General features: G+C 47.9%; 1 protein-coding gene across 1 annotated transcript in view; it reads left to right on the top strand.

Annotated features, from left to right (window-relative positions):
* Positions 1-1,360: 1,360 nt before the first annotated feature.
* The window catches only part of LOC147668980 (diacylglycerol kinase delta-like), a gene marked incomplete at its 3' end in the record, with an annotated part of 44,166 nt that continues 28,471 nt past the window's right edge, over positions 1,361-17,055 (top strand). Inside the window, exons 1-2 of the mRNA XM_086948312.1 lie at positions 1,361-1,369; positions 2,021-2,187. Of these exons, the coding sequence (XP_086804438.1) occupies positions 1,361-1,369; positions 2,021-2,187 (176 nt within the window). The remainder of the gene's footprint in view (positions 1,370-2,020; positions 2,188-17,055) is intronic.

Genomic DNA, 17,055 nt, shown 5'->3' with positions numbered 1-17,055 from the left:
AGCCCCTGAGGAGAAAGGAGGTGACCCTATCCCCCCCCCCAACCTCCAGATAATAAGTTATCGGGGAAAGCCCCAACAAGTCACAGGATCACCAAACCGAGCTGCTTAAGGTAGACCCCTTGTCCAAAGAGTTCTGTAGTCACCCATCACTCCTGCTGGTTGCGGCCGCCTGTAGCCCCTTCCGACCGCTCCTCGTGTTCGTCACGCCGTTGAGGCAAGGTGTCGAGCCAGTCCCCCGCCACCTCCGGCAGGTCGAAAAACAGTGCCCGGCCATTATGTTCGATTCTCAGTTTTGCAGGAAACAGCATAGCATATTTCATGCCCATGTCTCGCAAACGCCGTTTCACTCCCATGAAGCTTTGTCTCCGTCTCTGCACGGTCTGAGTAAAGTCCGGGTAAAAGTTAATGTCAGCGTTCTGGAACTTCAACGGCCCACCACTCCTCGAGGCCTGCAAAATGGAATCACAGTCCCTGAAATTGAACACCCGGGCGATGATGGGCCTCGGAGGGGCCCCCTCCTTCGGTCGGCCCCCAGGCAGCCTGTGCGCGCGTTCCACAGAGAAGAACTTGCTAAGCCCCTTGGGGGCTAGATGGTTCTGGACTAGATCCTCTACGAAGAGGTCCGTGGCCGACTCTTCGGCCCCTTCCGGCACACCAATAATGCGAACGTTTTGCCGCCTGGCACGGCCCTCAAAGTCCTCAAGCCTCCGTGCAAAGAGTTCGTTAGCCGACTTCAGGTTCCGGACCTCGGTCTGCAGGTCCGAGACGTCCGTGGTGAGGCTCGAGGTCTTGATGTCAAGCGACTTGACTCGCTCATTCGTTTTGCCCAAGTCCGCTCTAATCAAATTCACTTTGATTGCCAGGGTGTCCACCTTGAGTGCCATCACCTCATGTTGTTGGTGCATATCGGCCTTCATGCCTTCAATGGCGCCCATCACGTCGCGGAGCGTAGGGTCCTGAGCCTCAGGCGATTTCTGAATAAATGGAAGAATTTTACGCACTGTTCTAATGGTGAAGAAGGCAGAGGACACCACCTTAGAAACCTGTGATTTAAAATGTAGCTTCTCATCTATTATGACCCCAGGTTTTTAGCTTTTACTACCGGTGTAGGAAGGGGGCCCAAAGTATGCACAAATATCTGATTCCAATCAACAAACTGTGTGATAAAAAAATTCTGTAACATTGAATGCATAGTATTATGTGGGTGGTAAACTAATATACTTTCTTGTTTCACGACAAGACACTGTTTACTGCATGCCATTAACACTATATTGGATTCTGTGTCCTTAACCCAGCATCACCTCCCTGAAAAAGCAGTGGATCCCTCCACTTTACTACCCAGAGGATCAAGTGCTAAATGATGTATTTGGTATTCAGTTTTGGATCCAGACATTGTTCAGAGCTCAAAACATCTGCAGTGTTAATGCCCATTTCACACAATTGGTGCCCATAGCCCTTGTGCACCCGTGGATCCATAGACAAATAAACCAATTCCCGCATACATTATATGTAGAGCTATTTTGCCCAGAAACGTGCAGTAGAATTAAGGATCCATGTGCGCTTTGACAGAAGACCTGGGTTTTGGATTTGATGCCAATTTCAGGTAGTATTTACTACCCTTCACCTGCCCATTGGTGCCCCTTCTACTGTCCATTTAACCCCTGGTCACACAGGTGATTAAGGCAATACATTATTGTTCCATTCCTTGCACATCCCCAAGCCTCTGAGCAATAAAGAATAGGCTATTTGGAGACTACAGTTGGGACATGGTTCCGGTCCTGTGATGTGATCTGTAATCAAGTGGTACGTGATATCATTTTAGTGAATTGATGTCGATTTTGGAGAGTGGAAAAACATCAGTTGCATACTTTTTACTCATTCCCACCAGTGGTGGGCAGCTGTAAATTGTTGTGTTAGATGTGCCAATTGAAAGGTATGAAAAGTATGTGAGTTTGTACTAGTACGTGGTGCTGCTCCACCATTCAGCTTTACCACCATCCTCTTGGCTTCTTTTCTCCAGGCCTTTGAGAACACGTTGAAGTCCTGGGAAGATAAACAAAAGGTTGACCTTCCGCAGCCTTCCTCCACGTCCTCCTCACAGCATGCCCTGCATCCTGAGATTGTATCAGAAGAGGATTCTACGCATATTTTCCAGTTTGGACAGGCGGCAGGAGATCTGATTATTAAGTAAGTCTGTCTCTGGTTGTATGCAGCCTAGCTCTCTTATTGTGGAAGTTGGGTTGCTTGTTCTCCCATTTGAAAACATATTCAACTTTCACTTCTCAAGAAAATGCCTTGACTAAAGCAGTGTTAAGGTAACAGTAAATAAATGGCATTGTTTAGGAGTTACAAATAACCTAATAAAGGCAACCTCTGTATTAAAAGGTGTTTGTAGCAGACTGCCTGCTAATAACGGTTAGAGTGCTGTTAATTATTTCAATATTGCACTTTGTTGCAATTGTCTTGCAGTGAAGCACATAATAGAAAAACAAGAACAATACACTATAAAGCCTACTAATGTCAAAAAACCAAATTAGTGTACATACTTTAATTAAAGGAGGGCCAGATTCTCTTTTGAGTCTGCTAGGAAATTTCCAACAGCTGTTAAAACAAATGGAATGGAAAAAGGGCATCACTCCCTGAGGTTATGCATTGCTATAAAGCTCCCTTTGCTGAGAGCAATACTGGGGGCTTCAATATGCATTCAACACCCTTTGCCTGTAACTGTAAATCTGGCTGTTTTTCAGTATTAGTGCAAAGCATTTTTTTTGGTGTCATGCAGTCAATATCTACCAGGGAAATGATAGCCAGAAACTGAGACTAGTCTCATTGCATGCACAGCCCACATAATACTACACAGGTTGTTTGACCATACAACACATTCCTTTACAACGCATGCCTTTTCCACGCAAGCCTTTACCATGCAGATGCTTTTACCACGCATGCCTTTTACCGCGCATGGTAAGAATAATAAGGTAAGTGAAACCCATATGTAAATACTTTTTGGCAAAAATAGCATTAAGAAGCTTAAAGTACCTCTCACATTTATCTGGTCAAGCTAGACATGGGGAAAGTTACAGGTTCAGGGCATCCACATTAGAATGCAGGTCCGAAACAGGGACCACGTAGGTCCTGTTGAAGAGTTACCGCCTCAACTTTGGTGCAAGAGTTCCGTTCACAAGGAAGAAGCTTTCAGCACAAGGAACAAGTTGGGCGTTGCTATGGCTCAAAGAGCTGTTCATCCTTGGACCTCGCTTTAGTTGACTGTCGCAGACTTTTGCTGTTAGTGCGAAGTACAGGTCTTGTGTTGCTGGCCGCTGCAGACGATCACAGTTGGCTTGAAGAGCAGCTCCCACTAGAGCTTTGCATTGGTGGTCGTGGCAGTTGGTCGATTCTTGGAGCAAGGAGCCTAAACCTCAGGATTTTCTACTTCTCTTGAGGAGTTCACTGATGCCAACCAAGGGTTCAGTATCTGGGGGCCACCTCTTGGGTATTAGGACTCACTACACCAGTAGCCAGAAGCAGGGGTTCGAGGCATGTGGGCTGCTGAATTCATATCTGTGCATAGACCGCCACCTAGTGTTGGGTCCGGATGATTGCACATTGTTGTCCTGGAAGAGTCTTCGAAGTATCACGAGATAGGTGGCTCCTCCCCTGGACTACAGTGCGCATGGGCATCGCCTCCATCCCCAGATTGTTTTTTTCCGCCATTGGGTTCGGATGTGTTTCGGTTCCCTCTGTCGGAACCGATAGTTGTTCAACTTCTACTCGAGACCAAAAGGTCTTTAGGCTGGGCGTCGGTATAGTTGCGTACGGGCTTCTTTCTGACTCTCAGCTCTGATCTCTTGCTGCCCTTCACGTGCTTTCGGCGCGGACGGGCCTACTCTACAACTTTTGCTATGGAGCGGACTCCATTCAAAAAGTGTCCGCTGTGTCACTCCAAATATTCACACCTCGACGCCGGATCACCGCGAAGACACCTGCATGGCGTGTTCGAAGTTCCGAAGCAAGAAAACTTTAAAGATTCGCCGGGCCAATCGGCTCCAGGCTCAGTTATCGGCTTCGGCGCCCCCACCAGATGACATTTTCCAGGAATCTGTCGAGGGAGAAGAAGACGTGCGAGGGTCGGACTCTGGCCCCGCGTCCGAGGAGGAGACCTACGACGCGGGTGAGGAGGACTTTGACGAAGTCTCCGACGAGGTAGGGGACGACGATCAGGCTTGTGCCACGATGGGAGATAGCTCAGAGGAGGAGCATCCCCAACCAGACTCAGGGGTTATTCCCCTCCGAACGGCCCAGGTCGAGGGATCGCCTTCGGGCCTTACCCAAGATCTAACTATGAGTCCTACGTCCCCGCCTCCGGGCCCGGTCACGGACATTTCTAAGACATCACTTATGTTGAAGAAAACGAAAGTGAAGCCAACTGGTCACGCACCCTCGGATGCGAAACCGAAACTGAAAGTTGCGCTGGTAAAGAAGGTTCTGGAGGCGTCAACTTCCAAGAAAACCAAAATGGCCGACTTGAAGAGCCACGCCAAAATGGCCGACCCGAAGCCCTCGGGGTCGGCGCCGAAGGCGAAGGCCTCCGACGCGGCCGCGTCGGCGTCGAAAGGGGTCGGGGACCCGAAGACGGTTCCGAAGAAGCGTCAGGGCGACGACGCGCATAGGCATGGGGCGTCGGCCCCGAAGAAGAAGCCTACCGGCGATCAGGCTCTCGAAGATGAGGGGTCGCTCGAGCCGGATCAGCCCTCGGCAGCCTTTACGAAGAAAGTGGGGGAATCCTTACAGCGGATCCGAAAGTCCACTGTGGTTCCCGCTCAGGACACTGTGGTGCCTACGCTCACGCCTAAGCCTACTAAAGAGCAAACGCCCATTCATTTCACCCTTCCACCCAAGTCGGCGCCGAAGGCCTTCGCGCCGAAACAGGGCGGACACTCAAAGGAGGTATTGACGCCGAAAGCTGCCTTGGTGGTCTCGAAGCTTCGGCTCCAGCCGCTTGCGGTGGAGGAACGTCGTGAGGTAATCATCGACGCCAACACCGGAAAACTGTCGCTCCTCAAACGAAAAATTACGTCGGAGCCGGCGTTGGAACCTTTTAAGATCCCGCTCAAAAACAATAAGTACTCTGCGGACTCTTCGGCTCTGGTGGAACCTGTGTCCCCACAGGCCTTGGAACACTCGCCGACGCATTCCCCCGCGGCTGATGCGGACGAGGAAGATGCCGAGTACAACTATCCTGCGTACTCGGATCCGGAGGAGGAGCATGTGCCTTGGGCCGCAGGAGGCGACACAGAAGACCCGCAGTCGGGTCAGGACACTCAACTTTTCGCCGCCAAGACGTCCCCGACAGAGGACTCGGCGGCTTTCAATGCTTTAATAGAGAGAGCTGCGGCGAACCATGACGTCGAGCTACACTCGGACCCCGTGGATGCGGACTTCTTATTCGACACCTTCTCGGTAGCCGAAAAGCAAGTCAAAACGCTACCGATGCTTAAAGGGGTGCTGAAACATGCACCGGAGGTTTTCAAAGAGCCCACCCGGGCGCGGGTGGTCAACCCTTGCATCGACAGGAAATATAAGGCGGCGCCCACGGATCCCACTTATATCAAGGGACACTTGCCATTGGACTCCTTGGTTGTTTCCAACGCTCGGAAGAGGGCGAATTCTCAGACTACTGGTGACGCTCCTCCCCCAGACAAAGAGTCCAAGATCTTTGAGGCCTCAGGCAAACGCATTGCTGCGCAGGCAGCTAACATCTGGAGAATATCTAACACCCAAGCCCTGCTTGCACGTTATGATAGGGCCCATTATGACACATTGGAGGCCATTCTGCAACACTTGCCTGACCAATACAAGGAGGCAGGAGAGATGCTCATTCAGGAGGGTAAACTCATTTCAAATGCATCCATCAAATGTGCCCTAGACGTGGCAGACACAGCCTCCAGAGCTATCAATACAAGTGTGTTACTTAGACGCCATGCCTGGCTTAGAATTTCGGGGTTCAAACCCGACATCCAAACCACGATATTGAGTCACCATCTGTTTGGGCCTGAGGTGGATGCCTCCCTAGAAAAAATGAAAAAGGATACCGAAACTGCCAAGTCAATGGGGGCTTTACAAAGTCAGCAGTTTCGGGGTGGTTCCTTTCGCCGCTCAAATTCAAGAGGCACCTCACAGGGGCAGGCATCCCAGTCCACACAATATTACAAGGGTAACACCCAGCCCTCGTATAACAACAAGGGTAGAGGTGGTTACAGAGGCAATAATATCAAAGGCAGGGGACGTGGAAACAATGGCTCCAGGTCCACCACCACCAACAAGCAGTGACGTCTTGTCACTGCCCCCCGATCACACAACACCGGTCGGGGGGAGACTCCAGCAGTTCCTGCCAGCGTGGAAGTCCATCACCACGGACAGGTGGGTGAGGTCTCTTATCCAGTACGGGTACTGTCTAGAGCTTACGTCCATTCCACCGGACATACCGCCAAGAAGCCGTCCTATGTCCGGCGAGCACTTGACCTTGTTGCAGCAAGAAGTTCTAGTTATGCTGCAAAAAGGGGCGATAGAGCTCGTTCCATTGCAAGAGCGGGGAACAGGGGTTTACTCCCTGTATTTTTTGATCCCCAAAAAGGACGGATCACTCAGGCCGATCCTGGACCTCAGGCCTCTGAACTGGTACATCCTCTCGGAGCACTTCCATATGCTCACGTTGCAGCAGGTGCTTCCCCTGCTTCAACAGGGGGACTTTCTGGCTACGCTGGATCTGAAGGATGCTTATTTTCATATTCCCCTGCATCCTTCCCACAGGAAGTATCTCAGATTCACAATCTTAGACCAGCATTACCAGTTCAGAGTCCTGCCGTTCGGGGTCACCACAGCGCCAAGAGTCTTTACAAAGTGCCTGGCGACTGTGGCGGCGCATCTACGACGCCAAAACGTCCACGTCTATCCTTATCTGGACGACTGGCTCATTCAGGCAAAAACAGAACAGCAGTGCGCCGACCACGTGTCCCGCACCATTCATCTCCTGCACGATCTGGGATTCTCTCTGAACTACCCGAAATCCCATCTCCAGCCCGCCCATGTACGGCAGTATCTGGGCGCGACGATAAACACTCTGGCAGCCACTGCGCAGCCAAATTCAGTGAGAATCGCCAGTATCCAAACGCTGATCCAACGATTCAGGCCTCAACACTCGCTTCCAGCGAAAGTGTTCATGCAGTTGATAGGCATGATGGCCTCCTGCATCTCCATTGTCCCGCACGCGAGACTACATATGCGTCCGCTTCAGGAGTGCCTAGCACGTCAGTGGACTCAGGCTCATGGGCAACTGACAGACCTAGTGTTGGTGAGCGGTCGGGCATACAACTCTCTGCATTGGTGGAATCCACAAAACCTTTGCAAGGGCCGACCATTCTAAGAGCCTGTGCCACAGATTATCCTGACAACGGACGCCTCTCTCCAAGGATGGGGAGCGCATGTACTCCAATACACAGTGCAGGGACTATGGACACTACAGCAAAGGAAGATGCACATCAATGTGTTGGAACTGATGGCAATCTTCATGGCCTTAAAGGCGTTCAAAGTACATCTGTGCAACAAAATCGTGTTGATCCGGACGGACAACATGACGGCCATGTACTACATTCAGAAGCAGGGAGGCACACACTCTCCACAGCTGTCTCACCTGGCTCAGAGCATGTGGAAGTGGGCCATTCAGAGGAACATCTTCCTCATGGCAGAGCATCTCCCGGGCAAGGACAATCAGATGGCGGATCTGCTCAGCAGACACAGCCATCAAATGCACGAGTGGGAGATACATCCATCAGTACTCCAACCGTACTTCCAAAAGTGGGGTCATCCAGAGATAGACCTGTTCGCCACAAAGGAGAACGCAAAATGCCAAAGCTTCGCCGCCAGGTTCCCACACCCCCAATCACAGGGCAATGCGATGTGGATGAACTGGTCAGGCAGATTTGCGTACGCTTTTCCCCCAGCACCTCTGATACCGCTGGTGGCACGCAAGCTCAGGCAGCACTCGATGACTCTCATCCTGGTTGCTCCAACGTGGGCTCGCCAACCATGGTACACCACGTTTCTAGAACTGTCCGTGGTACCGCATCAAAGGCTTCATCTCACTCCCAGCCTTCTGACGCAGAGCCATGGCGACATTCAGCACCCAGATCCGCAACAGCTCAACCTGGCGATCTGGCTCCTGAAGTCCTAGAGTTCGGCTACCTTAATCTTCCTCCCGATTGCATGGACATCATTCGGGAGGCAAGGAAGCCCACTACTAGAGCTTGTTATGCGGCTAAATGGAAGAGGTTTGTCATCTACTGTGTGAACCACGACATTGACCCGCTAGATGCTTCCATTCAAAACATCATATGTTACCTTTTTCACCTGTATCGATGTAATCTAGCGTACTCTTCCATCCGCATTCACCTGTCTGCTATGGCAGCATACCTCCAGAATAGGCAGCACCTGTCACTCTTTAAGGTCCCTGCTATCAAGGCCTTTCTGGAAGGACTCAAAAGGGTCATTCCACCAAGGACTCCACCAGCTCCGGAATGGAACCTCAATGTGGTTCTTACAAGGCTGATGGGTCCTCCCTTTGAGCCACTGCACTCTTGTGAGCTCCAGTTTTTAACTTGGAAGGTTGCGTTCTTAGTAGCAATTACATCGCTACGGAGGGTTAGCGAACTGCAGGCGCTCACCATCCAAGAACCTTTCGTCCAGGTACATGCTAACAGGGTGGTGCTCCGCACTAACCCTAAATTCTTACCCAAAGTGGTCTCACAATTCCACATAAACCAAACAATTGAGTTGCCGGTGTTTTTCCAGAACCCAGAGACGCTGGCGGAGCGCATGCTCCACACCCTTGATGTGAAAAGGGCCTTGATGTACTATGTGGACAGGACGAAAGATTTCCGCAAAACCAAACAACTTTTTGTTGCTTTTGCCACACAACACAAGGGAAACGCTATCTCCAAAGCGGGGATTGCTAGATGGATAGTAAAGTGCATTCAGATCTGCTACGCTAAAGCTAAGCGCACTCTCACTATCCCACCGAGGGCCCACTCCACTAGAAAGTTAGGGGCCTCTATGGCTTTCCTAGGTAACATTCCCTTAGAAGATATCTGTAGAGCAGCCACATGGTCTACCACACATACTTTCACTAAGCACTACTGTGTAGACGTGCATTCCAAACAGCAGGCAGCTGTTGGTCAGGCTGTTCTAAAAACGCTTTTTCAGACTGCTGCAGCTGGCACGGGCGGCCGCCGTTAATGGAGGGACTGCTATGTATTCTATGCACAGATATGAATTCAGCAGCCCACATGCCTCGAACTGCAAATGCTACTTACCAGTATGCATCTGTTCTTGGCATGTAGGGCTGCTGACATTCATATCGCCCGCCCTCCTCCCCGGCGCCTGTAGCAGCTGCAGTGTTCATTCATACAAAACACATATGCTCATAGCATGGTCATCACTCACATTCTTCACTCCATCTCTGCCAATGGCTAAAAACAATCTGGGGATGGAGGCGATGCCCATGCGCACTGTAGTCCAGGGGAGGAGCCACCTATCTCGTGATACTTCGAAGACTCTTCCAGGACAACAATGTGCAATCATCCGGACCCAACACTAGGTGGCGGTCTATGCACAGATATGAATGTCAGCAGCCCTACATGCCAAGAACAGATGCATACTGGTAAGTAGCATTTGCACTCAGGAGGTCCAGTTGGTGCTGGTCAGTTGCAGGCAGGTCTTGTCTCTGGATGATTGTTGTGTCCCTATACATCACACAGAGAGGTCAGCTACAGACCCTTGGGGTCACTCTGGATAGCCTTCGATCAAGTCAACTGGGATATAATCTTCCTTAAAACAGCAAGGAGGTACTTCCGGCAGTAGGGCAGTCCTCCTTCTGAATATTCCACAGATCCAGTAATGTTCTGAAGCATGGTTCTGAAGGTCCCATTTTTATACCTGGTGCCAGCCTTTGTTTGAGGAAATTTCATTACTTACTCCCTAAACTGGTTCTGGTCAGTTCTTTCCCTTTCCCTGGTCCTGACTGCAACCTGTCTAGGGTGACAAAAGCAAGGGGGAAGGCCTGGTGTCTGGTTACTTTGTGTGTGCCGCTGGTACGGCCCTTTGAAATGTAATCTAGGCAGTTTCCAGCTTCTCCCCATCCATCCTATCAGAAGACCCTCTCCCCTTCACACCTAGGCTTCTTTTGCCTCGCTGTCTGGATGCAGTACACAATCAACAACAGCAGAACCATTCACAGTCATGTGAACGAGGACAATTGCTGAAAGCACAGTTGGTTTTAGCAAGAAAATTACAACTTTCGAAAAGTGGAATTTTTTGAATTGTAACTTCCGACTTCACCAGTAAAGAGGAATTTAAATTACAATTCATTTGAGGTCGAACTTAATTTCTCTATCTGCTCCCAATCTGAAGTTAGCACTTCTTAAAGATAATATGGTAACCTTGTTTTAGTCTGTAAGAGAGCTAGACCTTCCAACTGTGAAAAATATTTTTAGGAGTATATTAGTGTCACAATATGTAAAATTTAAACACATGTCCTACTTTTTAAATATCATGCACCCTGCTCTGTGAGCCTTGAGGGCCTACCTAAGAGCAAGTATTAACCCCTCCCTTGCTGGTGACGTAACCGCTCGTCATCAGCCACAGACGCGCTGTGCTGATGACGGAGCGGTTCCGTCACGGCCCGCTCGGCGTGCCTGCACGGCGCGGATTCCGCGCCTGCGCTGGACGTTCTGTTTAGCGGGCGGGGCCGTGACGGAACCGCTCCGTCATCAGCACAGCGCACCCGAGGCTCGTGACGGAGCGGTTCCGTCACGAGCACGGGAGCGCCGTGCGGCCGCACCACCCCCTTAGCGCTGCGGCGGAATTGCAGCCGCAGCGAAGGGGTTTAAAAAATACGTTTTGAGCCTGGCATAAGGTGTATTTTGCTAGGTCGAAATGGCAGTTAGAAAATGCATTACATGTTGCAGTTCATCATCATTTTACGTTATTCGGTCATTTGTACAAAACACCATCAAAGTATACAGGTTGCAGTTTCAGGCCTGAGACAGATTTTTAAAAGATTATTTTAGAGGGTGGAATGCTGCTGTCCAATAATAGCATTTCATCGGCAGGCCCTGGGTACAGGTAGAACTATGTACTAGGGACTTACAAGTAAATTAAATGTACCAATTAGATGTGGGAGAATTTTACCAGTTTTTAAGGAACGAGCACAAGCACTTTAGCACTGGTTAACAGGGGTAAGGTGCACAGAGTCCCAATGCCACCAAAAGTTAGTTCAACAAGACAAGGGAGTGAAGAGAAAAATGTTTGGGGAATGCCACACCAAGGATGTCAAATGTATCAGATATTGTAAAATGGTTTAACTGGTGAATCCATTGTAGTAGTTTAGTTTTTCGTTTAAAGTGGGTAACCATTATGTCAGTAAAACATTGAAGCAAAGGCATGAAATTGTATTCATTACAAATAATGGTTCCAATCAATATCATGGAAACATTGGAAATGTTTTGAAATTGGATGATGGAGTAAGTATTCTGGCCCTTTAATAATGGAGGCAGTCTCAATAATAAATTAGGGTTTACCTACTTTGAGAACCCATTTATCAACTAAACCATGTGGAATTTCTATCTCTAAAAAGCAAGCAGAACAATAAAACGCTAGACATTTACAAGTGATGGAGTCAAAGAGTAAAACAAGATAATGTGATATTTTACCTATAAGATCAAGCTTGTAAATCACCCCTGTGAACAATTCTGTGTGATGCATGGAAAAGAAGAAAACTGAAATTAAGAATCATGGAGCCAATTATTACAAAAAAAGAGACTAATGTTAAGTGTGCCAGAGCAGTACATGTTGTCACATGGCAAAACAATCTTCATGTGGAGGACACTAAGGATGGCGAATAGGCAAGCCAATGTATTGAATGAAAATTGAGAGTTTATATTAAGTAATACAGGACATAAATATTTTTCATCTGCACCTGCAGAATATATGTCTCATATCCCAAGCTTAGAGCTGATATCTCCTAATGTCAACTTCATGCACACCATTTTCTCTCTCTCTCGAGGTTGTATAATAGTCATGAACTCGACTCTTCGTCAGTTGTTTTATCTCTCCCTTGACACCGGGTACAATCCCAGAACCCACATTTTAAGGGTATTCTTGAAATATATAAACTGGGTTCATTTCACCATCCAAGCTGCTAACGTCTTTTATTACTTCATGTGCAGTGGTGGCTAGCAGGTCCCAAGAGTGATGGGGTGGGTGCTAAAAAAAACAACCGAATACATTAAATTAAATATAACACACTTACCTTCCTGCTACAAGCGCAACGTCCTCCGTCTCTTCTCTCCTCAAGGCAGGCTCCCAAACCAATCCTGAGGCTGCTCTCATGCTCATGAGAGCAGCGCCTTGATTGGAGGGAGCGGCCTCTGTCGACGCTCCCGAGGGATCCGGGTGAGAGGTTTAAAGTGCGCATGTCTGGCTGGCCATAGCAAGACAACTGGCCAAAGAGACATGTGAACTTTAATGTCAACTGTTGCATAGGCACATCTGTTTAGTTGTGTAATTTTGAATCTAGTCACCCCTCTAGACCCTGGTTTCAATACACCAATAACGTGTTTTAATATATTCATCTGTAGATTATTCTGAATAAGGTATTGTGAGAGTATGCCAACTAGAGACACATTATTATGGTGCTTGTTAATTCCTTACTTAGAATTTATTTCCAAAGCTGATTCTCCTTCTATGTAACCTACCCATCCACATACAAGACAGAGTAAACTTAATTCTCATTGCATATATGCAATCAGTCTGATTTTCAGAACGCAGGAGTGCATCTAATTCACATTTCTAGTCCCATAGCATCTCTTTTTCTGTAATGTCATAGTCTTCTACTGACCCAGGAATTCAGAGATGTAAAGGAGATCGCAAGAGCCCAAAGGTATCTTTGAAGTTTCTTCTTGATAGGGAGGCTTTCCTACATGTTTGACATTATAAAGAGACTTACTAGGATGACCAGACTCTATGATTTGCTGTTCCACTGCAGCTCTTTATGTTGAGCTGGATTTGTTTGATGGTGGTGCAAATCTTCAGCGATCTAGACTAGTTACCACAGTAATTGATTAACCCCCTTTGTCCGTCAACATGCCCATCAACATTTCTTTTCCAACCCCATACAGGAGTGGGTAATTTACTTTATATGGCCAGTCAGTCATATATCTTTTATTCGGTTTTCATAATTTTTTAGGAACCATAAAAAGTACATTACAATAAACTGTATAAAAATGGGACGGCAGAACGAATTATACCAAAAACAGAATTTACATAAAAAGGATACATTTTAGAATTAAAAACAGACAAAGTTATTAAACAGAGTGAGTATTGATAAAGTGCAAGTGCATTAAAAGACAAATTAATCATAGTTACACCGATATTTTATACAAGTTTTGAGGAAACCAGCTACACATTTAGCAATAAATTCAGAATCTAAATATTGCAAAGCAAGAAAAGCGGGACGACAAGATCTCAAACCCATAGATGACGATAGGGGGATAATCCAGCGCTTTCGGGGTAAATCATAAAATCTGCAAAAAAGCGTAACATGGAATGTGGATTGTTCTGAGGTATCATCACATGGGCACTTAATAATAGATTTTGACCAATCTTGCTTTTTCGAAAAGGAAACAATACGAAAGAATATATTAAAACGAAACCGAGTCAGAAGATATTTTTCATATGCATTCAGATGGTATTTCAGGTAGGGTTGGATGGCTATGGAAGATTGAACACTTAGGATCTGGATATTAGAGATCTTCGTAATTTCTTGAGATATACGAAGTTCCCTCAAATGTGATAAGCATAAGATTTTTAGATTTTTCCTTGTCAAGCTTAGTAAGGTTGAGGGCTCAAAGAAATACAGTCATATTTATATCCTTAAAAAAGTTACTCACATAGGCCAGCCAGGGGATTTTTTTCCAATTGGCCAGGCCCAGGCAATCCATAATGAGTGAGCGGGTCAAGTTACACTGCTCCGTGGTCCAAACTCGGTGCCATAAGAGAATGGGCTGGATTTTGATGTTATCCGTAATATAGTCCATTCCCAATTCAATACGGCTACCGTAGGTTGGAGCACTTTTTGGGATTGCCAGCATGTACCTAATAAAGCCATTCTCCACCACCTGTAAAGTTTCTACGGCAGCATAGCACCACACCCCCGCGCCATAAACTGCCACACTATGGCATTTAGCATACATATTTTTTAAAGTTCTTCAGGGTGAGGCTTACCAAGTTTTCGCACGAAAGTTGTCAGGGCAGTTGTGGCACGTAGAAACATTAATTTCCTACTGCACATGGCCTGCTTCCAGGACATTTTACTATCAAATAAAATACCTAGATAGGAGTACGTAGTGATGCATTCCAGCTTGTCTTTTGTGATAAAGATCGGTTTAGGCTTCTTTACCCGCTTTCCAATGTGCATTACTAAGGTCTTTTTAATATTGACCGTTAGGTCCAAGGATGACATAAACTTGCAGTAATTATTAAGAAGGAGCTGCAGCTGAGTTCTTGCCATGATCACAGAATCATCAGCATAGAGTAATGCGGGAATAGGGGGGTGATCAATTGTTGGTAGGTCCTGGCTCCCTGCCAGCATGGCCAACTCAAGGCCATTGGTGTAAAGGTTAAAAAGGAAGGGAGCCAGGACACAGCCCTGTCTAACTCCCCTGGTGACGGCGAAAGATGCAGTAAGTTCGCCGTTCACCCCATATCTCACTCTTGCCGAGGCGTCAGAATAGAGTTCTCGTAGAAATGTGACCAAGGGCGGGTCAATACCCAATTCGGCAAGAATCAACCAGAGTTTGGAATGAGACACGCAGTCGAACGCTGCAGACAAGTCTACATACACTAGATGCAGATTGCCATTCTTAGCTCCAACATATTTACCAATAAAAAGGGAGAGATTTAACGCCTACTCTACGGTTCCCAATCCCTCCCGAAACCCATATTGCAAGTCGGTCAAGATGTTGTTAGCAGCGGCCCAGTCCTGCAGTCGCTCAAGGACCAGCCGACCGGCCACTTTGCCAAGGTAATCCAGGAGGGATATGGGCCTGTAGCATGCAGGGTTATTGCGGTCTCCCTTTTTAAAAATGGGGAGCAAGGTTGAAGTAGACCAAGAGTCAATTAACCCCAAAGATGTAACAGCTTCAAAAACACGGGTCAAGATCAGGGACCATAGTTCCTGATTATGAATAAAAACATCTAACGGTACCCCGTCCGGGCCGGGTGCCTTGCCAGGTTTGGAGGCTGACAGGGCAGTGATGATTTCGTTATGCCCAAATGCTAACTGGATGGGGTAAGTGTTAGTGGTGTGGGGGGCACATTCTCTATTTGCCGTTCCACTGCAGCTCTTTATGTTGAGCTGGATTTGTTTGATGGTGGTGCAAATCTTCAGCGATATAGACTAGTTACTACAGTAATTGATTAACCCCCTTTGCCCGTCAACATGCCCATCAACATTTCCTTTCCAACCCCATACAGGAGTGGGTAATTTACTTTATATGGACAATCAGTGACTTGGTGTAAAGAAATGCCTCTTTTTGTTTGGTCACCTCCATGTTTTTGGACTGATGCTGCTGGTTTTGTGACTCCGAATGCGCTGAGGCCTTCTAACCAGACCTCAGTGCTGCTGTCCTGACCCTAAAATGTGTGTCGAATTGGCTGAATCCAATTGGAAATTACTAACTTAACTGTAAGTCCCAAGTATATGGTACCCTGCTACCCAGGGCATGTAAGTTAGAGAGGTAACCAAGGCTTGAGCACTGGTTGTGCCCCCCCTAGAGGTCCCCCAAGTAAAACGAGTCCCTCCAATCTGCCACTGCAGACTGATAGCCCGACTTTGCCATTGAAAGCAATGGCATAGCCGCTACAGTCCCTGTACATCTGTGTCAGTCACCCCTCTGGCAGGTCTAACAAATCCTAAAGTAGGATGCAGCATATTAAGCCAAGGTGGGTAACTACTCTCCGCCAGCTGAGTTTACGCAGTTTTGCCTACTCCGCGTTCCGTTACAAACGCGCCATTCAGGCAAAGCCACGACTGCATGGCGGAGCGTATTTAGCCTGCACCTCCACACTCCGGAGGCAGGAGAGCGGCAATGTCGAGGAGGAGGGAGCCACGGGGCAGGTAAGTGCCTTTTAATTATTTTAGGAGGGCACAGAGCGGAGCTAAGTTCCACGGAGTTGCTTTCCAACTCAGCGGAACTTCGCGTAGAGGCACTACGCCTGCTCCGCCCAGTGTTATAGCAAATGACACAGGCAGGACATATAGTTTACATGTCCTGACAGTAAACAGTTTTTTCTGTGGAAAGACTTGGTTGCCCAATTGGCGAGTACTGGATTACACGTTGACCCCTCAGCTGTTCTAACCCCTGGACTTTGCCTTCAAAGTGGGCACTCCAATGTATCAAACAACTCATTACATTATGCCCGACTTGTATCTCAAGTCAAAGTTAATGTAACTTAATGCATTGTGCAGTTTTAGCAAAACTGACACTTTGTTGCCTTTTAAACTCTTGTGCCTTGCCAGATACACATGGAATCTGTTCCAAGAGACCGTTTTCGGCCCTTCTGGGGAGACATGCCAACGACTGTCAGAAAGAGGTGTTACCTCCCTTCTACAGGAAGCCTTTTAGGTGTTAGTCCTAAAATGCAGGCTTCAAAGTGGAAGCCTCATTTGAACAACAGATGTATCACACGAGGGAGGAGGGCTACTCCATTGTTCAAGGCAGACAGGCTGGCGCGGAGACCAGAGAGGGGAAACCAGTTGCCAACCCAGTTTCCCAGGGGATTATAGCCCTGCGGTAGCCACACTCCAGGGGTGGGCTAGCGAGGTGTGAACACCGAGAGAGGGGTCTCGCCATCTTGGGAGTCAGCAGAATGATGCATCCTTCAATAGCCAGATGCCACACTCCACAAGAAGTTGTCACCAGGTGGGAGGGACCCTGGTAGCCC

The sequence above is a fragment of the Lissotriton vulgaris genome, unplaced genomic scaffold (genome assembly GCF_964263255.1).
Source record: "Lissotriton vulgaris unplaced genomic scaffold, aLisVul1.2 SCAFFOLD_9081, whole genome shotgun sequence".
Taxonomy (NCBI): domain Eukaryota; kingdom Metazoa; phylum Chordata; class Amphibia; order Caudata; family Salamandridae; genus Lissotriton; species Lissotriton vulgaris.
This window is presented reverse-complemented; position numbering and strand designations above follow the sequence as displayed.